The 27639-nt window shown below is 35.0% G+C and overlaps 1 protein-coding gene across 2 annotated transcripts; it reads right to left on the bottom strand.

The window, feature by feature from the left end:
* Positions 1–366: 366 nt before the first annotated feature.
* LOC115881156 lies at positions 367–27583 on the bottom strand. 2 transcript variants are annotated; one of them, XM_030898533.1, is made up of 21 exons: positions 27431–27583; positions 27144–27375; positions 26820–26906; positions 22986–23178; positions 21820–21974; positions 18881–19084; positions 18808–18822; positions 18630–18777; positions 14810–15002; positions 12096–12235; positions 10885–11038; positions 10640–10825; positions 8321–8508; positions 5793–5945; positions 3505–3570; positions 2894–3047; positions 2665–2809; positions 1387–1461; positions 1152–1199; positions 914–961; positions 367–483 (listed from the first exon to the last, which is right to left on the bottom strand). In XM_030898533.1, the coding sequence occupies exons 1-21, from the start codon at positions 27497–27499 to the stop codon at positions 401–403; spliced, it is 2736 nt and encodes a 911-aa protein (XP_030754393.1). In that variant the 5' UTR covers positions 27500–27583; the 3' UTR covers positions 367–400. The 2 variants fall into 2 exon arrangements, with proteins under 2 accessions (XP_030754393.1, XP_030754392.1); XM_030898532.1 differs by having other exon boundaries at positions 18630–18822.
* Positions 27584–27639: the final 56 nt, after the last annotated feature.

Here is a 27639-nt window from a genome sequence, read left to right as displayed (position 1 = left end):
ACACTTGGTATTTCGAGTCAAATTTTCGTTACGAACGGCAAGTTATAATTTCAAATAAACCATATGCGAAAATGTCAAAAGTTGACATATGATATGTCATTCTATTCAGAGTGACATTTTCTATCGAATAAAGTAAAAAAATACCGGGGGTGCCATTTAAAAATCAAAAGTTGTAGTCATTTCCGGTGAAACCGGAAGTGACCGAAAACAATTGAATACGTCAATCAATCCTAATTTATGTCATATACTAACATACCAAATCTCGTTTTTTTAACTAAACAAATTTAAAAAAAGTTATAGGGGTGAGCAACTTTTGAGACTCACCCGGTATATGATCTAGGATTACGTCAAATAAAAGACTTGGTCTAAAATGTTATGAAAAGGTTTATTTAGTTAGAATTTAGTTAGTATCGGATGAAGTTGGAATCGATTTTGAATCAGATTTATGAACTGACTGTTTTATACCGGTCGAAGATCTGCCGGCTAAAACAAAAAGAAATGCAATTGTAAATAAAAAATTGTACCATATGATTTAAAAAAGTACGGTGTCAGAGTTGGCTTGGAAATTAAGATCCCTGCCATTTTATAGGCTTGGTGGATTTCAGTTGATTTCAAAAATTTCGACCGCAGCGCTCGATACGGCAGAAATCAGAAGTTTTCACTCTGTATCTAGTAACTAGTGCTTAATTATTTTACGAACATCTAAAATTGTAATTATATGTACCTTGAAAACCAAACTATTTAAATATTATGACATAGTGACGATTTTAATATTATTTCAATGCGATCAACATAGGAATTGCGTGAAATACAGAGCGAAAGCTTCTGATTTCTTTTTTTCTTCTCTATTTCTATGTCAACTTGACAACGATTTTTTTCGACCATACTCTATTTATTTCTATATTGTTTTTACCAGCTTGGTCATCGGTTACTTTCTTTACACCAGATGAGGGTCCTAAGGCTAAAAGAAAAAGAAAAGCAAATGTAGATAAGAAATTACACCGTACGATAGAAAAAAAAATACGGCGTCAGAGTTGGCATAGTGAAGATCGCTTTCATTCATAGGTATGTAAAATTAGATGTGTAAGCCAACTTGACACCGTTTTTTTTTCAATCATACTGCATTTTTTTCACATTTTAGTTGTTTTTACCATTTTGTTCTTCAGGTACCGCCTTTACACCGGTTGAAGGTCTTATGCCTTAAAAAGAAAAGCTAATATAGATCGGAGATTATAACAGATAAGATGAAATAAATGCAGCGTCAGAGTTGGCATGGAAGTGAAGTATCTAAAATTAGATGTGAATGCCATCGATCGTCACTTCCAAGCCAACTTGACACGGTTTTTTTCTCGATCATACTGCATCAATTATTTTCACTCTTTTTACCAGTTGGTTCTTCAAGTAATTTTTCAACGCTAGTTTTTGGTCTGGAAGACAGTCTCTCTCTCTTTGCTAACGTCCCTGAAAAATATACAATTATATGTTTTTAATTATCACACTTATACAGGGGCACCAAAAAGTTTTCAACAAATGGGAAAACTTTTTATTATTAATTTTATATACTCTGTTTTATTACTCAGGTAAAATTTCGACAGGCGATGACAGAAAAAAGGCAGATGACGTCCAACCATGGATGGGTTTGTATGTAAATCCGTCTTGCGTCGTCTCTTGTTGTTTATAACCAGTTTAATTGGTTTATTTCAAAAATGTCAGATTATATTTCAATATTATTGGAGTGACGGAACGATGAACGTTGCACGAACGCAGATGAGTATGAACTCAACTTAAGTTTTTTGAGGCTTGTCAAACTCTCGCCAAATTAGAGCCTATAATTTGTGTCAAATATTTGTGTTAAAATACACCGTTGTTTGTTTTGTATTAATACAGCGGTAATTAAAAAAAACATGTTAAACAGTTTTTTTACAATATTTTGAAGTAATCACTTGTCACTCAAATTTTAAATATACAGAGAAGACCAGGCTACTAGTAACATAGCAAGTAGCCGGGCGAATTTACGTTTACCCAATTTGTGTTCGTATTCGAGATTCACTGCCGGCTAGTCGGCTAGAGAAGTGTCTAGCCCTAGCAGTCAACTATTAAGCTTGACCAATCAGGTTGGTTAGCGTGGTTATTTGAAGGGTGTTAATTCATTTGTGTTTGTCAAAAACTCTAACGTGATTGGTCGGGCCTAATAGTTGCCTGCTAGGGCTATACACAAGTGTCGGCTAGTCAGGCAGTACGAAGTTGCAGTTGTGCTTGGACGGGTCGGTCGTGACAGACTAGAAATACGACGCGAGGAGTGCCGAGTATTTATTTTCATTTTAAGTGTTTACCTTCACTTAAGGTAACATTTAAAATAAAAATACTTAAATCTTTATTATGAAGCAATAGACTGGGCCTCTAATATATAAAAATAATTGTTTTATATTTTAAAAAATAAAAATAAAGCTGTTTTGGGTAATGTTAGGTTATGTTACTTTTATTCTCTTATCTATGGTTACTTTTCATTTTTTAGATTTATGCGTCATTAGCGCCAATGTGGTTATTTGGTGAACCCTTATTCTTCCCATTTTTGTGACCACTTTTTCAAATAAAGTACCATAAGGGATATTTCTCCTCATCTCTACACTCCATAATGCATATATAGGGGACACAGGGAGTTACCTGACTCCGATCTATTAGGTCTGTCCCCTTTTGCGTCTTTGCTGCCAAATTCGGTTATTACCATAGCCGGAGCCTCTACCTTAGCACCTGGGGGTTTTTCATTGGCCAGAGCTCTCAAAGCGGTATCATCTCTACCTTTATACAGCTAGAAGGGCCAATAAAATTGTTAATATTAGAGTATTTTTATAGGATTGATGACAATATAAAAGTTATGGTAGTTGTAATGTACATGTCCGTCTTTTCCTTTGATCATCGTTTCGTTGACTGGAGATATTTCCGGGCCCCATTGCTCCATAAAATGTCCGACGCGCATCACTCTTTGTTGTGGCGTTGTGACGGTGTGGCTACCTCCGCAGTAACGATTGCACAGATGGTCTTTTTCTCTACAAAGTTTGGTTTCATCATTAACAAATAATATCTATTACACAGGGTGGTTCGGACTGTATTTCGGAAACTTCGGCAGCATATTCTGCAGATAAAAATAAGTAGAAAAGTTTATATAAATGTATGTCCTAAAATGCTTAGTTTCGGAGATACAGGCTGTAGGAGTTTCATTGTTATTTGGATTTTTTCCAAATAATTTCTGAAGTAACGTCAATATTTAGATGAAAATTGCTGTCTGGTAGTTTTTTGACCTGAGAAGTTTGATTTTGACGTCAATATGACTCCTATTTGTAGATTTGTAGAGGGCGCCACCTACATATTTATTAAGTGGTTTGAAAGGTAATAACTTTTCGTCCGTTATAATAATATTATATTTAAGTACCTACCTACGCAAATTAAAATTGCCATATTTCATAAATGTATTATTTCTGCATTTGTATATTATAATAAACTTACGCCTGTTTGCTCTTGGCAAATTGAAGTGCACCTTCGAACATGCTCAGATTTTTGGTACTGGGTATGCTAAAAAAACTCTTCTTTTAGAAAATACTATACAAAGTGTCCTAGAAATAAGTGCAAGTATTTTAACTGGTAGTATAGTTTAACCCCAGAAACATGCCTATGAGGTTCTTTTCGAGAAAAAAAATCGAAAATTCGAATTTTTTTTGAATTTTTTTTAGTTTTTAGTATAAAAAAAAATAATTTCTTGATAATATGGCAACATAGGTACAGTAGAACCCCGATTATCCGTGCGCGCTATATCCGGGCGGCGGATTTTCCGTGCGGCATTTTAAATTGATCATCCGTGCGCAGATTATCCGTGTTTAATGGTCAGAGGTTAGCGCATGAACGCTGAATGCACAGTGGAAGCTCTGGTGGAAGCGTTCGTCTCGGGGAATCCCCCATTTATGTATTTTCTTATTATTTTCGTTAACTGTCTACCGGCTCGTTAGTTAAACATAAACAGGCGCACAAAATGCAGCGTACCGATGCTAATGAAAAGCGTAAACTCAATGTATTAACTATTGAGCAAAAAATGGAAATTTTGAAACAATTTGAAAATAACATAGGTGTTGCTGTGTTGAATAAAACATACAACATTGAAAAACAAACGTTTCATGACATTGTGAAGAAAAAAAACCGAATTACAGAGCTTTGTAGCTAAAGCTGACAAACTAAGGCTTTTAAAAATGTAAAAACGCTGCCAGTTGATTATTATAATCAAAAGGCAGCTTGGATGGATCGAGTAATTTTTAAAAAATAATTTTTCGAAAAATTTATACCCCAAGTTAAAGCTTATCTGAAAGAGAATAATCTTCCACTCAAGGCTGTACTATTACTGGATAATGCGCCATTGCATCCTGATGTAGAGCAACTAAAGTCAGCAGATGGGAACATATTCGTAGCATATTTTCCTCCGAATGTAACATCTATTGTCCAGCCGATGGACCATGAAAAGGCTTTATATATTATATAGAGACCATGAAAAGGCTTTATAGGAAAGACCTTATGCTTCAGCTGTTGGGAGAATGTGACTTTATGGGATTTTGGAAACGTCTTAATTTGAAACAGGCAATTTATGCTATAGCTCGCGCTTGGAGTGAAGTTAAAGCAACTACAATTAAAAAAAGCATTTTATAAAATAATGACCCTAGAAGATACAACAGATGAAGACGGTACTGAAGACGATAATGACTTAAAGGAAGGGGAGCTATTGATCGAAACCATAGCATCTATAGCCTCGCAAATCAATGGTTTGACAGAAATCGACCATGAAGAAATACAGGAATGGATAGAATGTGATCACGAAAAAACAGATTATCAGATCATGGATGACGATTATCTAAATAACAGGACTTCTGCAGAAAGTTCCGCCAAAAGTAGTGATCACGATGATGAGAATAACTGCATCATCGAGACAAGTCATCGAGAAGCAGGGGATGCTGTAAATGTACTTATCCGATATTTTGTGCTTCAGCTTGGAAAAACGAAGGAAATTATAAAGTGTAGAAGTTACGAAGCCCTAAAACAAACAAAAATTTGTGATTTTTTAAGTGATTTTTTCACATACATTTATGTATATATATCATGTACTCGTACTACATAATACATAATAATATATATAATTTATTGTTTATTGTACGTTTCTAATGTAGTATACACTGCATATTATGTAGAAATAATAAAACTTTTATTTTTTGTTACATGTACATATGTTGGATCGCGTTTCTTTTCGTTTTACACATGTACTATTTGTCGAAATAGATTTAAAAAAAATAAAAATAAGGTCTTTGAATCATCCGTGTTTTCGATTATCCGGCGAAGGCTTGGTCCCGGCTGGCCCGGATAATCGAGGTTCTACTGTATTATATTAAATTTACAAGAAAGAAAATCCAGAAAAGATCCAGTGGTTCTCAAAATTTTAGCAAAAAAATCATTATTTTTGGAAATTTTCAAAGTAAAATAACTCCGTTATTTTGGATTTATTTGAAAAACGATGAAGAGAAAATATGTTTTTTATCAAGATCTACCACCCCTTAAAATACTTGCACTTATTTCTGGGACGCCCTGTATAATTATTGTTTTCGAAAGTCTGCCCAACGAATCAGATAATATTTCGACAGACGACATTTAAAGAATGACAGAAAATTTAATTTATCTCTGAACTAATATGACAAACGATTGTTACTGTCACGTAGCACTTCGTTGGGCAGGCTATATCTATTTTTCTATTTTTTGCTAACGTTTTTTGTTGTTTCCTCAACAAATCCATCTCATATGCCAAGTACGGTCCTGGGTTTTTGGTTGGGGGCATCGCGTATGGTTTAGGGAATAGAGTTATATCTGTTTGTTTCCTCATTATAACGTTGGCATCACACGAAATACAGTTGACGTTTCTGAAACAAATACAACAGATATTAATATTCACAAAATTGGGTTTCTTTTATCCATTTTGAGTTTATCAAATATAGGATGATATGGGTACAATTTGGGTACAATTTCATTTGAGTTGGCACCGCTCTATCATTCTATATTTTGTAAGCTGTACTGGGAAATATATTAATCGCCAAACATTTTCCGATGCACGTCATCAATCATATCGACATTGACACTAAAGTCTATAAACCTGACTAAATGAAATTTTGGCAAAATGTTTAAATTTATTGTATAATTTAAGATACCGACCAGCTCTTCATTTTACTTTATAGAGCAAATGATTGTAACAGATATTTTATTTAGATTAAAGCTGCAAAAATTAGTTTAAACCGAATTTTATTATCGCTAATATGTTGGTCACATTGCGCCGTGTTCAGCAATGTTGTCCTTTATTATTTGACAATTATCCTAGTGTCAGTCATTATTTTGTATAATATCGTGTTGTTGAATCTTTGTGGGTAATTCTCGTTTTTTTTGCCTATTTTCATAGTCTTTTTTTTAATTGCACTTTTAAGCATAAACAATTCTTTTAAGAACTAAATTTTCGAGTTTTTATATTGCATTTCTTAAAATTGTGTGTGTCGAAAATATACCGAAGCATTTAAACAGTCGAAGCAAAGAGCCTGTCGCTTCCGTTTTTTAAAACTATTTTGAACGAGAACGTGACAATAAAGGTCCTTTATTACTTTTAACTGCAGACACAGAAAAGTAAGTTTGATTGATAAGCACCTTGCACCACTTTCAAAGTTAGTTTTTATTAAATTCTGTGATTATTTATTAGTTTGTGCATTATAATAATAGCACCCTCTAACTTGTTATTACCACTTATGGCATTGTAAGATATACATCAATAAATAATAATAAATATATAACCCATAATAAGGCTTATAAGAATCTTCATAATGGACTAGTTTTTGCCAATATGTAATAAGTAAAATAAGCTATAAAACAAATAAATCAATTAATCATTAAAATATTAGTTATTCAATTAAAAATAAAACGTAAAACTCTTTAAAAAAATGATATAATAAATATGTTGTTTGTCAATTTGAAATTAAGATTCATCTCATAAATCCATCACAATCTGGCAGCGCTGTGGCCATCGCTTGTCACTCAAAGTTGATCACGTGCATCGGAAATTGTTTTGCGATTACCATATACAGGGTGGCGCACCTCATTCGCCTCGGTTGATTATACGAAAACGGAAAGATGTAGAAACAAAATATTTTATGGGTATATGTGGGGAGTCAATGTGCACAATTTAAAATTATTTTGAAATATACAGGGTGTCTCAGAACTAAGATCCATACCAAAGTTATATTTTTTCTTATGGAACACCCGGTATTTTATTTCATTTTTGGATTCTTGGGCCCAAAAAAAAGGCATTTATTATAAGGATTAAATATGTTTAAAATCATTGGTTTTTGAGATATTTAAAGATATTTAAATATGCATGCTACAAGAGAATTGATTATTAAGACCCTGTACATTACTTTTCAGAATTCATTCTTGTGCCGAGTTTAAAGGCAAAGAAATAAACTTTACTGAAAAATGTTATTGCTTCCTTAAATTTATACAGGGTACCAAAAATTAGTGATCTATTTTAAGGATTTATTTTACATAAAAACTTTGTTATTTCAAATACAACACCCGGTATTTTTTAAAATAAATCGAAGGAGATTCAAATGCTCTTTCAAACTATGTTAGGGTTTCCTATACCTATCTATCTCAGATTTTGAATAAAAAGCAATTTTTAAATAAAATGGCAATCAAGATGGCTGGTATCGCCATGGCAATTTTCTAGTGACAGTTAGTAACTATTTTCAAAACAGATATTAGTTTATAGACTTTATTTAAATCTATACCAGTTTACTTTTATTTAATTGACCTACGATAATTTTTCAGTAAAGTTTATTTCTTTACCTTTAAACTCAGCATAAGAATTAATTCTGAAAAGTAATGTACAGGGTGTTGATAATCAATTTTCTGGTAGCATGCATATTTAAATATCTTTAAATATCTCAAAAATCAATGATTTTAAACATATTTAATCCTTATAATAAATGCCTTTTTTTGGGCCTAAGAATCCAAAAATGAAATAAAATACCGGGTGTTCCATAAGAAAAAAATATAACTTTGGTATGGATCTTTTCCTTTTTATGGACATCCTGTTTATTTCAAAACAATTTTAAATTGTGCAAATTGCCTCCCCACATATTATACCCATAAAATATTTTGTTTCTACATCTTTCCGTTTTCGTATAATCAACCGAGGCGAATGAGGTGCGCCACCCTGTACAACAGTTGCCTATTATTGATCAAAATAATTTTGTACCTTAATATTTTGCTTTTGGCACCTGCAGCTTCGGTTTCCTGTCGTAGGGCTGATATTTTCTTGACTTTATCCTGAATTTCTTTCAATTTTGCGTTGATGAAATCTTTCAGTGGCAGTAGTTCCATCTTGTCCAGTTTGTTGCCGATTTCTTTTTGAATATCGTTCAGCGATTGTATCCAGAGTTCTTCCTAAAGAGGAATATCTTTATATCGCAATTATTGAGTATACCCTATAAGTTGTTCATTTGATGAACTTCTTATAGAAAATATTTTAATTTTATATCTCTTATTCTTTTGTTAATTTAAATCGAGATTGCATAATTCATTTGTCATAATTTATGGTTATATGAGACGCATTTAATATTAAGTCTTGATTTATATTCGAAAAACAAAATTTCTGATATTTTCGGGATATCAAAAACTAGATATCAATTTATTTAACAGTTTCACATATATCACAGATATTATATTACTACATACCAACAATGAAAAACAAGACCAAAAATCAAATAGGAGGTTTTGATAAAAATTTACTAGATGTAATATAGTACCCTGGATAATATGCCAAACCGTTAAATATATCGAAACCCATTACATACCTTGATTTTTTTTTAATACTGCATCTAAAAGAAAATGAATACACAGAGCGTTTCATTAAAAAAAGCAAGAAAAATTTGTTTATATTTTAATAATTCGGACATTAAATTTTTAGCACTCTGTATAATTTACGTCTGTTTTTACGGTCGTTACAATATTTATAATATTATAATAATAGTAACTAATCTTATGTAAAGTGATCAGGAAATAAAAACACAGTATAGGTCTGCGCTTAAACAAAATCCTAAATCTACTGTACGATCGAAAAAAATCGGCGTTCAATTGGCTCGAAAATGACGATCGATCACATTCCCCATATTATTTTACATACAAAATGACAGCGATCTTCATTTCAAAGCCATCTCTCACGCCATTAATTTCTCGATCATATTGTATTTTGTTTATAGAAGTTCTCTGTACTATTGCAGAACCTTGATGTATTTACTAAAAATAGTTGTATAAGATAAATAAATAAGAATTAAAATAATGATTAATCGTATTATCATCTTGCACACTATATTTCTTTAAGACGTCTAGGAATTTTGCCACTAAAACAATTGATGACTATACCTTTGTATAGACACATTATTTACTGCATAAACTCAGGTAACTGCTCTTTCTCAGGTAAGATTTCGATAGACGATGACAGAAGAAAAGCAGATGACGTCCCATACCAATCTATTTATTTTACTAAAAAAAGTTTCTAACATTTTTTAAGTTAACTATGGATTGGTTTAAATATAAATCCGTCATGCGTCATCTCTTGTTGTTTTTAACCAGTTTTATTGGTTTATTTCAAAAATGACAGATCATATTTCAATTTTATTGGTTTGACGGAACGATGAACCACAAACGAACGCCGATGCGTATGAACTCGCCTTTAGATTTTTAAGGCTTGTCAAAGTCTGCCAAATTATAGGTTATAATTTTGTGTCAATTTATGTTAAATACAGTTTTGGAAGATGATACTTGTGATTTGAAGGTCTTCCGAACTCAAGTGGAGGAAAAATCGAGGGAAAATTAACTGCAGACCCAGAGGACAGTTTATAGTTAATATTCGCTGCCCAGGCAGAAAGTCTTATACACTAATAGTAATAAGTCTTATACACTAATTAGTTACCATCTGTGAAGTTTGTATACCATCTCGTCGTAGATAAGTGCTCTCGTATATGGTACAAAGATCGTACTAAACATATACTAAAAGCTGGAGTAGCTGTAAAATATCGACATCACACGATAGGTAAATAATGGATTTTAGTACTGCAGAAAAATAATGTGAAAAGGTACTGGTTTAAATAAAATAAGATTAAACGCGGGAAGTTTTTTGAAGCTTGAAAATAAGAAATATTTTTTTGGTATGTGGTGTTTTGTTCTTGTTTGTTTTGCATTAACAGGTACCGTTTTTTTTAAATAAAATTACTTGATTACATTTTTTCTGTTTTATACAGTTTTTTTCACAATATTTTGAAGTAATCACTTGTCAGTCAAATTTTAAATATATTAAATTTTCTGCTATGTGTTCCAATCGTACCAACTTATTTCTTTGTAAAATAAAATGAACTATTTTGAAATTAAAATGACAGACACGTCTATCACTCTCAAGGATCTTGTTGTTGGACAGACTATACATCGTTCTTCATATATTTTTAAGAGATAATTAATTTTTGATATTCCTAAATTTCTTATAGATATTCCTTTGAAAAAATACTTATAAAAGACTCACTTGAGTCTTCAGTTTGTCCAAATTTTCTTCCAATGCTTTCGTAAGCTCGTCATAGGCTGCATCGAACTGCTCATGTGACACCTTTCTGTTAATTTGGCAGGCATCCGCTTTATCAGCCAGAGCATCCTCCAGATCTTCCTTATCAGCTTTGACAGTTTTCAGTAATTCGATTTGTTCTGCCATTACCTAGAATAGCGTTAAAACAATGCTTAGATTTTTAAAAAAATATAATACGAATATTCTACTTCCAAAGTAGTTTGTCGTCCTTCTCTTTCAGACACCAGCTTTTGGGCGGTTTCTGTTATGGTCGACATGTCTTCTTGTAAAGCTACCAATTTGTTGTAGAGTTCTGTGATTTCGTGACTGTCGATTTTGCCGTGTGTATCACCACCAGGCAAACTATAATACAGATGTAGAATAAGTTCAATGCTATGGAAAGGGTGATAATATTTGTCGGAAAATGGGGTACAGATTAATGATTAACATTTTTTTACGTAGAATGCATTTTTTTACAATATCAGTAATAAAAAAGTCGTTTCTCTTGTGAAGACAATTCGGGGACATACTGCATTCCAAGGTGTCAGGGAAGATTTAGGCAGATGTCATCCATGACAAAAAAAATAGTTTTGTATTAAAATGACGAATACAACTCTGTCACTGCCATGGATCTTCGTTGGACAGACTACACATAGTGCGTCTCAAAAGTGGCTCACCCCTATAACTTTTTTATTTTTTTAGATAAAAAAATGAGATTTGGTATGTTAGTATATGACATAAATTAGGATTGATTGACGTATTCAATTGTTTTCTGTCACTTCCTGTTTCACCGGAAATGACTACAACTTTTCTTTTCTAAATGACACCCTGATGAGTATTTTTTTAATTTATTCGATAGAAAATGACACTCTGAATGGAATGACATATCATATGTCAACTTTTGACATTTTCGCACATGGTTTATGTGAAATTGTAACATGCTGTTCATAACGACAATTTGACTCGAAATACCAAGTGTGTGGTACCAAATTATTCATAAAAAATGCTTTTTCGAAATATGCTAATGAGCCATCCCCGTTCCATTTGAAAAAATTGAGATATGATTGAAAATACGATTTGGGCATCTTTTAACCGGCCAGGAAAATACACGAAAAACATATTAGACTACCATATCTATTTTTCCAAGATCCTTTGAATAAAAATTAGTGTTTTTAACACAGCCATGGCACTCTAGATTGAAATTGAAATTGTGATTAGAAAAATACTATATGGTCAAAAAATAAACGGCGTGAAGTTGGATCGGAAATGAACATCGTTGACATTCCCCATATAATCTTACATATAAAATGACATCGATCTTCATTTTATAGCCATCGCTGACGCCGTTTTTTTCGATCACATATTGTAGTATTATATCCCTTCTATAATACTTCTACTCAATTTAAATATGTTTGCTTACCCTGATTTGATACGTTCCCATACAGAGGCTATTTCTTTTTCTAGGTGTTCAGCTTGGTCCTTTATTTTGCTGAACTGTTGATGATAGACTGTATCCAGCGTAGAAACTTGTTCCTTCAGTTCATTAACTCGCAAATCTATCTAAAATGGATTACAATAAAATCGCTAAAGCTATATTACTTTAATAAACGAAGTTAAGAAAAATTTTTGAAGTAAAAGTTCTTTACACGCGCTGGGAGTAAAAATTCAAGGACGTGACACGACACGACCCGACACACGAGAGGAAGTGTGGCAAAGACAGCTTATGGCTTAGAAAAAATCGTCCGATTTAAATGAAATTTGGTATGTCGATAGATTGGACCAAGGCCAACTCAACACGTGTCTCTGTGACAGTTAGTTTTGACGTAAGAAACATCAAAAGTTGATGTCGTCCGATCGCGACCAAATTTGGTGGGTATAGACACAGCCCGACTCTACTTAACAAGCCGTGAACAACCATTTGACAACGCCGCAACCGGCAAGCGGTTTCTAGCGAGCGCGAATGCACGACGCAACGGGCCGTTTTACCGGCTATCGAGGCGCTCAAACTTGCCACATAAAACTACAAAAAAAAATTGCCACATTACTTGTCAAAAACAGTCCCTGTTCCCCGAAAATGTCCTGCTGAAAGAACCAAAGAAATGCTTAAATTGCTCACTTCGATCTTGCATTTCTTTGGTTCTTTCAGCAGGACTTTCTCGGGGAACAGGGACTGTTTTTGACAAGTAATGTGGCAAATTTGGAAAGGTACTGGGCACTGTATTTACTTTAGTCTAGTTTTAGTACCTTTTGCATTGATCCATCTGGCAAGCGATATTCCTCCTCCCTAATAATGTCACTTTTTACAAAATGCTTAGCATAAACCACAGAATATTTTGAGGGTTTGGTTTGGTTCGGCATAATGCCTCCCTAGGAATATTCCTAAGACATTGGGCTTTAAGATTTTCATCCTTTGGAAAAGTAAAAACAGATACCGCTGGTTCTCCTGCATCAAGACAAGTTTTATAATTGGAGTTGCACCCAGGCACACAACAAGGACTTGGCATGGTAATTTTTGATTACAACAACAACTAACTTTCAATAAATTGTTTTAAAAAGCACCACAAAATGTTCATTCGCCACCGAATTTGCCGCCATTCTCTGAAGAAAGCACTTAACCTCGCTTATAACCCGGGGAATTTTTCACAAACGGATATTTGTTTTTACGCAATGTCTACGGAAAAAAAATTGTCCCGGTAACTTACAAATCTCACATAGCAAGACTTTTCACAACTTTAGTCTTTAATTAAACAATATTTTCTTTCAAACAAGCGGATTTATTTACAAAAACATTACAGAGCAACAGGTCAATGAACGTAAATCATATGGCTAAATGTGTATCGATCGATCTGAAACCGGGGTTGCCAGATTTTCTTGTTCACGGCTTGTTAAGTAGAGTCGGGCTGTGGTATAGAGGCTATGTGACCGACGGTGTACACGGTCCCACCCTGCAAATTTAGATACGAAGTTTCGTTTACATCATCATCATCAAGGTGGGACTAAGGATTTGATATTGAAGAAAAATGTGGGTCGATTTGGGCATAATTGGAGACGGGCTACAGGATGACGCCCTCGACGTTTCGAACCGATGCCTCTAAGTGGATGAAATCATCAGGATATTTCTCTTAATTATGTTTCGATTGCAACCAAACTCCGCATATGGATACCCGAATGCAGTACTCAGAGGGACAGACGGTCGTTTGAAACAAATTTTGTGAAAGTGAATCAATTTATTTATTAATTTTTCATTTATTACTTTTCTAACCTTTTAACTATATTAACACTTTTTCAAACATATTATTCAAATCCTTGAATTTAGTAGCTGTTAAGGTGACTACACACACTACAGCAAGCTTGACAAGCATGCATGAACAATCTTTTTGTACAAGCCATGCATAATTTATCTTCGCCGCCACACGGTACATGCATGCTTGAACAAGCTTCAGTTTATGCCGCGAAAAAGAAGAAGGAAGTCCGAAGAAAAAGAAGAAAGAATCCTGAAGGCATTTATCTTTTTGATAGCGGCATCCTTATCGGCTTGGCTGTCAATTAATCTATACTTATTAAATAAAATTTTGTATCCTTCTTCACCCTATCATGATAATCTGGTGATTTAATTCGCCAAAGACACGGCTGATTTTCGTATGCGCGAATAAAATCTTCCAGCAATCCTCGATTGCTCCTTTTCAGATCGCTAGACATGATGGCGACGGGACGTACAGGTCATTTACGATCACGGACTGAACTAATTGTTTGCACAAGCTGAGTACATGTGGTACATACGTACCGCTTCGCTTGCGCAAGCATGGCTTGTTCAAGCTTGCATGATTCAAATTCAATCAATCATCAAGCGGCTTGCACAATTAAAACGCTTGCACAAATTTTCTCTACAGACGCTACAATTTGTTTGTACAAAAAGATTGTTCATGCATGCTTGTCAAGCTTGCAGTAGTGTTTGTAGCCACCTTTTAAGAAGATTCACTTCAAATATGCGAACATAGTTGCCACACATTTATTTTAAACTCTGTATTTTTTTGCAATAATTAATATATCAGTAATAAATAAATTCATGGTTTTAAAGTTTTTTTTTCTTAAGATTATTAAGAGAGTAAATATTGCTGATATATATACATATACCTGGCCTATTCTGACATCTGCTGGCATTTTGTCCGACTTTTCAGTAGACGAAATTAAGGCATCTTTTAACTCCAAAACTTCCCTCAACGCCTGAACGCCCGAATCGTTGGCAAGAAAGCTTTCCTTCAGATTGATAAGTTCCCTTTGCAGAATGGCTATGGCTTGCATAGGTGGCACTTCTGCCAACTCCGTGCTAGATATGATCGTGTTTTTAGAAACTAAATTGAGGTTGAAAGAACAAATCAAATCTTGCAAAAATCAATTGCGGTACTCTATCATGTACTCTATATGATTTAGTTAATTTGATTAATATGATTTCCTTAATTTGGTCAAACCTGGTCTGCCAGCAATTTAAAAAGTAGTTAGTATGCTTGGATAAAACATAGGTTATATCAAGTTAAAGTATTACATCTACTTGATAACGGAGTGGTATAAAAACATAAAAAAAGTTCGTATAAATGTATGTTCTAAAATGCTTAGTGTAGAAGTTTCAATTTTATTTCGATTTTTTCTAAATAATTTCTGAAGTAACGTCAATATTTGGATGAAAATTGGTGTCTGAGAGTTTTCTGACAGAAATTTGATTGCGATGTCAATATGATTCCTATTTGTAGGGGGCGCTATCTACATCTGCTTTAACCGTTTTGAAGAGTAATAACTTTTCGTCCGTATCCGTATAAAACTACTGATGAAAAAAATACACATTTCCGTGATTTTTTACGTAAAAAATGTTTCTAGGTACAAATCGCCAGGAGCAACCGTTTTCAAGATATTTAGAATGGAAATAGGCAACACATTATTAACAAAAAATAAACATGTTGAGTAGATACTAGTTATTTTACTGAAATTATAGGAAACTTTTTATCTTTTTTAATTAATCATAAATTTTTCTTCAAAAAAATGATGATAAAACAGTTTCTGTTGAATTTTCGGCACAAAAACATTTCAAATTTGTGATTTCAGTCTAATAGCTACTTAGTCAACATGTATAATTTATGTCAATAATGACAGATATTGATAATTTTTAGATTCCAAATATCTCGAGAACCATTACTCGTAGCGATTTTTACCTTTTTAAATAAAAAACGTTGTAAATATATATTTTTTACTCAGTATTTTTATACATGTATGGACGAAAAGTAAAATATGTAGGTGGCGCTCCCTACAAGCAGGAGTCATATTGACATCAAAATCAAATTTCTCATGTCAAAACACTCTCAGACACCAATAAAACCATCAAATCAAACTACTACACCCTGTAACTCCGAAACGAAGCATTTTTGCGACATAAATTTATACCAAATTTTTTACTTATTTTTATCCGCAGAATCCACTGCCATAGTTTTTCGAATACAATTTGGACCACCCTGTATATTAAATTATTTATAACTTAGTATTCATGTACCGGGTATAGCGTACTTATCGTATAGCTTTGGGAAAAAAACTCTTATAAGTAAAGAGAAATCGCTGGAAATTATTTTCAAGTTCGAAAACTGTCCGCTAGGGGGCGTTTCGCTGATAGCCAATCAGAAAACAGGGATTTTCTCAAAAATATGCAGGTGAACAGGTATTTTAAATATTACTATTATAATCATCGAGAAATTTGTATTTTTTTTATATAGAGTGTTTTTCTCTATCTCATAAAATAAAGTGGTGGGGGAAGGTTAAACTTGCATTTATTAAAATAAGGATAACTCTGGCTTAGGTTAACCGATTTAAACAAACTAGGGCTCGTTTAAAAGAGCTTTTCTTCCTTAATGATCTCCAGTATAAATTTTGTTTCCATCATTTTTTTCGTGGGAGCTAGAGGGCGCTGTTTGACATCATAACAGATATTGTGCGTTTGCATAAAAAAATTAAATAGGGAGCTATATTTCTCTTTACACAGTTAAATAGAGCACAAAATTTTCAAAAGATCAGCGCAAACCGCAATTTTCTATCTTGTTTCTAACCGGAGATATTAAGAGAACAAATATTATGTTAGGCTGCCGCTTAGGATTATATAGTTTAAAAATTATAGTAGTAGGCTAGGAAATAAACATAGGAAAATTGGTTACGTCAAAATATCAAAACATATATTTTCATTTAATTTTAATACCATTTAATTGCTATTTATCCATGTTCGTTCTTGATTCGACCCCATAAATTAAAACCCAGGCATGTTGAATCCGATGACCTAACTAGCCATGGATATATGCCGCTCCAGCGTCTCTATCTACCAAAGTAAGTGGTATCCAAGAAGCCCCACACATTCATAGCAAAATATGCGACACAACTGCACCAAACTGCATTATCTACACCAACTGCATTCATGCTGATGAAATTGCAACAAATGCATTTTCATCATGATGGATCCCCTAACAAAATTGGCAATTCATCTCTTAGAAATTATGGATAGTTTATTTCATTCAGATAATCATTCGTCATCCTAGAATTCATGCCAACGGTCTTGGTACTGAACTACTTGCATCCAGGGTAGATTTGGACCAGTAGTGCATATTGTTAACATTCGCACCTTCGGGGCTATATAAAAAGTGACCCAAACGACATAAACTTTATAATACAATAACCCCACCACTTTATTTTGTGAGATAGAGCAAAACACTCTATATCAAAAAAATTACAAATTTCTCGATGATTACAATAGTAATATTTAAAATACCTGTTCACCTGCCTATTTTTTGAGAAAAACCCTGCTTTCTGATTGGCTATCAAAGAAACGCCCCCTAGCGGACATTTTTCGAACTTGAAAATAATTTCCAGCGATTTCTCTTGGTCGATTTACTTCTTGGAATTTTTTTCCCAATGTTATACGATAAGTAGTTTCTGATATACAGCCGGCGTCCATTCTTAGTTGGCCACCCGGTACTGCATCAACATGATATAATGGTAATAATATAATAATATGAAAGTTTGTTTTAGTATTTTAATTTTGCTGTACGAACTACCGGGTGCTTTTCAAAAGTGGCTCACCCCTATAACTTTTTTATTTTTTTAGATAAAAAAATGACATTTGGTATGTTAGTATATGACATAAATTATTGGGATCGATTGACGTATTCAATTCTTTTCGGCCTCTTCCTGTTTCACCGGAAATGACTACAACTTTTGATTTTTAAATGGCACTCTCGGTATTTTTTTTTACTTTATTCGATAGAAAATGACACTCTGAATAGAATGATATCATATGTCATTTTTTGACATTCTCGCTTAAACCAAAATTGTATTTTAAATTTCAATCTAGAGTGCCATGGCTGTGTTGAAAACACTAATTTTTAGTCAAGGAGCCTTGGAAAAATAGATTTGATCGTTAAATGTTTTTAGTGTCTTGTCGTAGCCGGTTAAAAGATGCCCAAATCGTATTTTTAATCATATCTCATTTTCTTCAAATGGAACAGAGGTGGCTCATTAGTATATTTAAAAAAAAAGCATTTTTTTACGTATAATTTGATACCACACACTTGGTATTTCGAGTCAACATGTCATTATAAACCGCATGTTACAATAAACCATATGCCAAAATGTCAAAAGTTGTGACCATATGCCAAAATGTCAAAAGACATGTGATACGTCATTCTATTCAGAGTGTCATTTTCTATCGAATAAAGTTAAAAAATACCGAAGGTGCCATCTAAAAATCATAAGTTGTAGTCATTTCCGGTGAAACAGGAAGTGACCGAAAACAATTGAATACGCCAATCAATTCTAATTTATGTCATATACTAACATACCAAATCTCGTTTTTTTATCTACAAAAATAAAACAGTTATAGGGGTGAGCCACTTTTGAGATGCACCCGGTATATCAGTATTCTAAATACCTGTCAAAGTCAATATCACCTTCCAGTTTGAACCCAGTTCCGACAGGTTCAGTATTACCTAACTCCACCTCTTTATCCGATTCGATAGACACCCTTTTCTTCTTTGGTTTCGTTTGTTCTTCGTTGGCACTACCACCACCGGCACTACCACTACCGGCACTACCACCACCGGCACTACCACCACTATATGTCGCTGTAGCCATTAAAAATAATCTTACTAACGTTTTCAATCAATAAAATTATCGGTATACCGCTCAGTCTAGATCTTCGCTGTTCCAACAGTGTGACTCTCTCCTGTATATTTCGTACTTGTTCGGATAGGTCCTGGATTTGGGCGGTACCGCCTATAGTGCCGTCCAACGAATGTCGCAGCTCTTGTGACTTGACTAACAGCTCAACAACTTCTCTGGAGGGTGATACTATATCGTTTGTATGGTCCTCCGATAGTATTCGACCTAGAGATATATAGAGTTATTTCGGATAATATGAAATACCATTTTTATTTACGAAAGAGGTTATAAAGTTACAAAAATATAGAGAAGTATAGTAAACGCCACGAATGTTTGGGAGTGATTCATCGGTCGCTACCATGTGAACTAATCTGTTCAAGGTCACATAAAACTTAATTCCATTGCCGTGGTGTTTCAAGTCATATAATAATCAATATATAATCTGTTGTAATTTGTTGTTTTAACTGTCAAAGTCTTGTCAAAATTAAGGTCAAAACTTTGAATAAGAAGACTAAGGAAGGAGCATATCAAAAATCTTAGGTCCACCGCGATGGGACTCAAATATGGCCGACTTAAATTCCGGTTTATCAGTGCCGGTGCCGTTCTAATTTTATTTAAAAAATGTAAAACTATGATGTAGGGTAGACGTGGGGTAGACTCAATATATTTTTTTTATTTTACGTTGTGAATAAATGTTGGTAGTTATTAAAATTGTTATAAAAACATATTATTATAATAAAAATAGATAAGTTTTAATAATTATTTATTAATACAAACATCCGATACGCTACTGAAGCAGGTAAGTCAAATTGACGTATCCAAATTCTTTGACGTCTAATCTCTGACAAGTAGTAAATAAAAGCAAAAATGCAAGAAAAAATATATAATTAGTTAATTTAAATGAATTTTGTAAATAATCGGTTTACTACACGTATGTATATTATATAGTCACTTACTAGCGAAAAGTTTGTAGCATTAGAAGTTATAAAAAAAATGATGGAATGTTTTTTTTATAAGAATTTTCTTTTAGAAAAAATATTAAAACAACTAATACTATGCGACGGAGCTGTTCGCCGGTGAGCAATGGGTCGTAAGCTAGTGAAAATTAAATTGTGATAATTACGTCTTTATAATATACTGGGCGCCACTCAGTTTTCCATTTACTTTCAAAAACTTCCAAGTTGAGAACTGAGAAATCAACTCAGAATATATAGTATATTTATTTTAGAATACAAATGAAACGCTGAGATAAACTAGACTAAGTATAATTAATAATTAAATGTTAATTAGAATAAAATAAGACTATGAATAATTTGATGTTTGAAAATGTTTGTTGGTAAATAGTATGTATTAAAATAGATCACTCAAGATGGTAGTTAAATCTGCACGCTTCTGAATATTAATATTTTATTAATTATTCCGCAAAAAGTCTGGCGATCTTGGTACCAAAATATAGGGACTCTTTATATTAAAAAAAACCGTACTATGTAGATATCAGAAATATGCATAACATGAATAAAATATTTCAAGTGACTCTAAAGTAATAAAATATCTAATATGCCTGAAGGGCTTAAAGCATTAAAGTGAACTTAAATTATATAATAAGAAATGATCTGGCCTTTTATATCCGTTCTGGTCACAAGCTGGTTGTGGTGAACTGCTGGAACTGGATCGTTATTATAACGTCTCCACACAGACAGGATCGGAAAATGCTGTATATTCAGGAGATTCTTCCGTTATTCAACGTGTATATTGTAGGGACAAACGTGGCCCAAATGTCAGATACAATAAACAAAATGGCACCAGAAATGCAAAATTCATAAAATAAAACCCTGTACAAATAGAAAAAAGGTATTAGGAAACGTTATGTAAAAAATAAAAGTCTTACCTCCGCTCAGAGGGTTTTCCCACACAAATTTCAAAAATGCAAAAAAAACGCCGATAATTCTATCGGGTTCAGCTTCAACCACCAATATAGCGATAAAGGTAGGCACGAGGTATATACCTATACCGTCAGAAATAAAGTGACGAACCACTTCGACCGGACTGAAATAACTATCCAGAAATAAACTTGTAAAAAAATAAAAGATAATAAGAATACTTAGAATGCCATCTCGGTGCGAGGACTCAAACTTGAATTGTTTAAATAAAATAATTCTGTACATTTATTTAAATTGTGTGAATTTTAAATAAAATGCTACAAGTTGTTCCATTATTTCACTCGATTTTTGCCGAGATCTACCGCACGCTACACAACCAACTATTTTAGAGTCCTTTTCGATAAATCGCGATAGTGTCACTGTTAATTTAAGTTCTGCCACAATTTCCATCTAGATTTACTACCTTTATACAACTATCAGTAGTAGAATAAATAATAAATAACATAAAATAAGCTCCGACTGACAAATCCATAAAATTTCAAATCAAATTCAAATGTGTCAAATGAATCGTCAAACAGAACTGTCAAGGATCCCAACCTAGAGTGCTTTTTCCGCCCACCATGCATGAATACATGGATAGCATTATGCTCCTTCCTTAGTCTTCTTATTCAAAGCCCAAATCAAATGACAATGACAATTACTAAAATGAATATGCAGTAATTTACGAAATTCCGTAATGACGTCACCCATCTCTTTTATCTGGTTATCAAGTGATTGAGAGAGTTCGACAATATATGACGTGATGGTAAACGATGGCTGCATATTTTACAGCGCTTTCAGATGCAGCGGAGCGTCCGCGACTTCGAGCAAGTACCATGAGTTTATATGAACCAGTTCACATGGGCGCGTATGCTCCGTCCGACGGCTATCTTGAAAAAACACGACGGACGGTCCGTCGCGGACACTCCGCTCCATCCAAAAGCGCTGTTATACTTCCCGAAACGTTTTATTTAAATATATATTATTGAGAGGTCAAAGAAAAGAATCAAAAAACATATAAAAACTAAATTATACACTTACTGTGTTCCATTGCTAAACTGGCTTGTCCTTTAGCAAGCTCTTCCATCATGCTCGCCAGTTTGTTCATGGCTTCCTCTGTAGCGTCTAGTCTCTTCACCAATGTTAGAATCTGAAACATGTCCAGTAATGGGGTGGCACTTCCCTCTTTGCTTGTCCTGTAATATTAAAATCGTACATCCAGGAAAGGTGGTTAATCAGAAAATTTTAGACAATACTATACACACTTCATGTGTACTATTTCTCTTTAAGTGTTTTTTTCTTTAATCTCTTTAATCTCTCTCTTCTGCTTAATGAATGGTTAATAACAATATATTGATTATTAATAAAATTATTAAGTTAGGATGGAGTATACTTACGAAAGAAACCCAATCATGGAATGTCACTTCATCTAAAGAAGACCATGTTCGACCAGTATGTATTACCACTACTACCAGTCATGACTTATGCATGCGAAATCTTAAAACCAACTTTATAAGAAAACTGCAGGTCGCACAATGCTTAATGGAACGAAATCGGCTGTCCCAAGGAAAAACACAGTATATGATAAAAAGGTTTTTGTGAGAAATTAAGAGTAAAAATTGCTTTGTTATAATACAGATCACATTTAAAATACTGTTTTTTAGTCTGTATCTATGTATCTGTATGTATATTATTTTGCTGTAAATCTATTTTTTTACGATTGCAATAGATAGATAATGACCAAGTACGTTCGGTATGTTAAAAAAGATATTTACAAAAAAAAATGCATATACTGTGTTTCTCCTTGGGACAGCCGAAATATGCTGGGACTAACCAAGAAAGACCGTAAAAGAATAGAGTGGATACAACAAAAGAGCCAGGTAATAGATGTTATCCATAGAATCAAATCCCTCAGGTGGCAATGGGCAGGACACCTGGCAAGAAGGACGAACAACAGGTGGACCACAAAAATTACAGCATGGTATCCACGAGGAATTAAGAGACCTAGAAGAAGACCAAACCTGAGATCAGACCATGATATTAGGAAATTAGCAGGAATACCGCATAACCAACAATAGACAACAATGGGCCCAACTACAAAGAGAGCATCTAAATATATGAGAAAGGCTACACCATAATTGGAAATGGTCGAATATGCTGAAAATGATGATGATGATGATGAATAAAATTATTAGTAATTTTTTTACCTAATTGCTTCTATCAGACCAATGCTTCCGGGCATTTCTGTTAACTCCTTTACTTGTCTTTGAAGCTCTTTAATGTCATGTTGTAGTTTGTTCAGTTGTTCTTTGGTTATGGCTATGGCAAATTTGGGCGCGTCTGCTACTTTCTCTCTTGAAGCCGGTTCCACCACTACTATAGTTTGAAACGATCCAGAACCTATACGAAATATAACAAAAACCTAATTATTTAATATGAACAAGTAAAATATTTCTTACTATTCAGTAAGAAAGAAGGAATATGAAAATTTCTTTTCTAGAAGTAAATCAAGTTTTCTGAAATTTTAAATTATTTTTTTATTGAATTTTTCGTTTTATTAGTGAAGGAAAAAAATTGTGTGTACACTTTGTGCGCATAATCTTCCCCTAGGAGATGCAAGACCTTGTCGTCGGTGGGGAAGCTCCTTGTCAGGTGCTGGAGGAATCTCCTCTAGCACTTTAGCTCGGTCTAAGAAGCATCTCACTGTCTTGTCCCTGGCTGTAGTGTCGTGGCCAGGGAATTGCACAAAGACATATAACGATGCCGGACGGGGCTACCCCTGTACCAGACACCCTCTACTGACTGCGGTCATGTCTCGCGGGTAGAGGGCGTGGGGGGTCTTGGCTTAACCGCCTGGACCAAGAGGAGACAACCTCACCAAAAACCTCAATCCCACGATGGCGGGACCAGATCAAAGGTATGCGTGGCTAGATAGAGGACTAGCCATTACTGGCCTCAAATTTGCGGCATCAGGGGGCACCCCATTGTATTTACCCTTTACTTCTGCATGCGGGGCTCTGTTGACCAAATCCAAAGGAAACTACAGGAGAGGCGGCTGACACTTGCTTGGGATCATCCTCCACAAGTGGCACACAATCTACCACCTTCTCCAGCAAGGGTTGGGAGCCTGGTCGCGAGCCTACCTCTAGACCCAATAAGCGACATAAGGTACCGTTTCGTCTACCCGGCCTGGATCAACCAGGCGAGCTAGACGATCCTCTGAGAGTAGGTCCTTAGCGGAGCAGAAGCACGGAGATACCTCCGACTACTCCACGAAGGACTCGCTCCAGAGGAAGCAAAAGCGAAAACACTCTTCCGAAAAGGGGAGAGTAATGAAACCAAGAAACAACCTGACTCGTCTCCATCAAAGGGCAAGAGAGGGAGCGAGAACCTCTCAACTCTTCTCCGGCAGGGAGAGAAAAAAGCCAGGATGGAAAGCCGTTTAACAGCGGGAGGCAAGCAGGGACGTATCACCAGCTTTGCTGGACAAGTAAAAATGGCTGTGCTGCCAAAGGACCTCCCAGAGGTTGCTCTGGCCACCGACCAGCAAAAGTAGTGGCGATCGGATCCCAACACAACGATCTACAAAATGTGGATCAGCTGCGTTTTGCGGGGATACACTTTTGGGTTGGCATGATCCTCCTAGATTATGTATCTCAAGAATCGGCGATTTGGTTGGTGGAAATCGCACCTAAGCTTAAAAATTAGCAAGGGCCGGAACTGGTTGCAGTGAAGGGAGAAAACATCCCTAAAGGGGCGGCCATAACGGTCTTTCTGCCGAGGAGCTAGGGGAAAGACACCACCTACCTGCTGAGCCTTATCCAAGGTCAGAACTTCAATGTAATAAGGACATCGAGTTGGCGAGTCATCAACTCGAGGGAGGAGGGTCATTGTCAGGTCCTCACAATAGGAATTGACCTCAAATCCAAGGAGGCAATAGAGAAAGAGGGACATATCCTCTATTATAGATACGGGACAACACCGGTATCAGGTCTAAGGAGAGACCATGTTAAAGAGGTGGAGAAAATGGAGACAGATCCTTCAGCCTCCACTTCACGGGTTCCTCAGCCGGAGGCGAGCTCCTCGATTGTGAAGAGCGGCACGGAGGGCTAAACTCCAACCGTGGAAGGGTGTGTACCCTTGGAGGAAGAACTGTTGTCAGAGGAGGATGGGAAATACCCTGTCCCCACTACAACAGGGGTATGATAGGTTATAGATTGTGTGATGACTGAAGGAAGGGGGCACAATATAGATCTTTAAGGTCAATCCACCCTATTTGGTAGACAAAACTGCGCTGGAACTGCTCACGCATTACTTCGGCGCAGATGCCCCTCTCTACGTTAGACTTTGGTCATTCTTCAACCCTCCGTTGATCCAGCTCCTTCTGTCGTAGAATTTTTGATATAAACGCCACGAAAGCCTCCCATATATCTTCGTCCTCCACAATAGATGGTACTAAGTTTTCTTTTTTAAAGGGTACCTTAAAAATCCCCTTGATCTTTAATCTACCTGGTTCCCAGGCCGGGCATTCAAAAATGGTGTGACTGACATCGTCGATGGCACTGCTGCAATATTTACAGGCCGCACTAACTCTTTTCTTGAAACGATATAAATAATGTTCGAAAGCTCCGTGACCGCTAAGTATCTGGGAAATATAATAGTCTACCTGTCCATGCTTTCGTTCAGTCCATCTTCTTATATTCGGGATTAACATATGTGTCCATTTTCCACCTTACGCCTCATTCCATCTTCTTTGCCACTCTTGATATAATATCTCCTTCGCTTCATTTTTGATATCAGCCTTATCTGTTCTTCCTCTAGTTTTCTGATCATATATATAAGTCCTTTCCTTTACTACCAAGTCTATTGGTGTCCCAGTCTACGATTACGAATACCGCTTGCTCCGCTACATTTCTGTAGGCAGAAACAACTCTCAAGGCGTTCCGTCGCTGAACTGATAGAAGTTTCTGTTTTTCTTTTTTAACCTCCAGTGCCTTTGCCCATATTGGAGCGGTGTACAAAATACTGGCGTGGACCACTTCATTTAAAAGTATCCTTTTCTCCTGTCTTGGACCTCCGATGTTTGGCATTACTCTTGCTAATTTAGCCACTGTTGTCTGAGCCTTTACCACTACTGCATGTATGTGTTCTTTGAAATTCAGTTTTTTATCAATTTGCACTCCAAGATACCTGAGGCTTTTGGACCATTTGATTTCCGTCCCATCCAACACAATCTTTGGATACGTAAAAGATCGCTTATCCGTTATCAGTACAGCCTCTGTTTTATGGACAGCCAGTTGCAAATTTTTCATCTTCAGCCAACGGTGTATTCTATCTAAACTATCGTTAACTTCAATCTCCAGTTGTTCTGTTTTACTTGACGTTGCCACAACAGCAATATCATCTGCAAATCCCACTATATCTGTGTTTTCAGCCATTTCCAGTTCCATAAGCTCGTCATAAAATATGTTCCATAGGAGGGGTCCTAGGACCGATCCTTGGGGAACTCCCATTGTCATGTCATACGTTTTTGTTCCTTCAGACGTTAGATAGAAAATTTTTCTCTCTGTAAGATAGCTATTCACCATATTTTTCAAATATTCTGGGAAATCTTTTCTATCCAAGGCTTGTATAATTTCTCCCCATCTTGCAGTATTGAAAAGGAATTGGAAAATACCCTGTCCCCTCTACAACAGGGGATGATAGGTTATAGATTGTGTGATGATTCAAGGAAGGGGGGCACAATATAGATCTTTAAGGTCGCAGTGATTAACCCCCCCTCTCCTTAAAAACAGTTTTCTCCGTGTAACCAATAGTTTTATATGCGTAAAAATAGTTTTTTACGTCCTTTTCCTTTTCATCTCTCTAGCTTGTGTCGCGGCCGTCTCGCTAGCTTCTGTGTGTCACGGCCTTGAATTTGTCACGGCCTTGAAAACTACCAACGCGTGTAAAGAAATTTCACTTCAAAATTTTAGATTGGTTTTGTTTTAATTTTTTATTTTCCTTTAGGATATGTCCGCTACTGATAATTAGTGACTTACCTGTTTCTGGTACTGTAGAATCAGTTTCTTTTTTAATGATGGCTATTTCTTTTTCTTTTTGAGATTCATCTTTTTGACCCTTCTCCTCTAAAAATTAATAATTATTAACATTAAAAATTACTAATTATAGGTGTATCGGAAATATAGAAATCTGTTTAAAACTACTAGAAAATCATTGATTGATTAGAAGAGATGAATTATTTAATAAAATATAGGACTGACATTGTCACTACTTTTTGTGCGTAAATAAAGTTGTTGTTTATGTTTACCCAAACAGTTTTAACAAAACGGGTAAAGTTAAAACTGCAATGGAGTAGTGATTACCTTCAGCTTTTCCTTTATTTGTACGCCTGGTTTTCTTCTTTGTGCTTTTTCCATCAGCACCAATAGTGTACTCAGTTAACGTAACTATAGGTCCAGGTCTGGCAGTAGATATATAGTTTTGGAGCCTTTCACTATCACTACCACGAAACTCAACATTCACCTCACCAAGATCCAGTTGGTTGACAATAACGTGCAACAGGGAATGGAGTACAGTAAAATTTACTATTCCCACCTTGAAAATGATTTATTTTAGTTATTTTGTTATATAAGAGTGTATTTTATTTTACCTCTGGAGAGTTCAGTGCCAAATCTACCATTTGAGGCAGTGAAATTAGTGTGGTGCTTTTATCAACCATTGTTTTTTGTAATATTCTATATTAGGGTCGATATAATTTTATTAAATGAATTAATAAACTGTCTGGTTTGACAGAAAGATTTTTACTGTCAATAATATTGTTTTTTAATAAAATTTTAGATGAGGAACCGCTATTTAAAA

The sequence above is a fragment of the Sitophilus oryzae genome, unplaced genomic scaffold, assembly GCF_002938485.1.
Source record: "Sitophilus oryzae breed Bouriz unplaced genomic scaffold, Soryzae_2.0 scaffold_169_pilon_pilon, whole genome shotgun sequence".
Taxonomy (NCBI): Eukaryota; Metazoa; Arthropoda; class Insecta; order Coleoptera; family Curculionidae; genus Sitophilus; species Sitophilus oryzae.
Note: the sequence above shows the minus strand (reverse complement) of the source record. Positions and strands in the feature narration are given on the sequence as shown.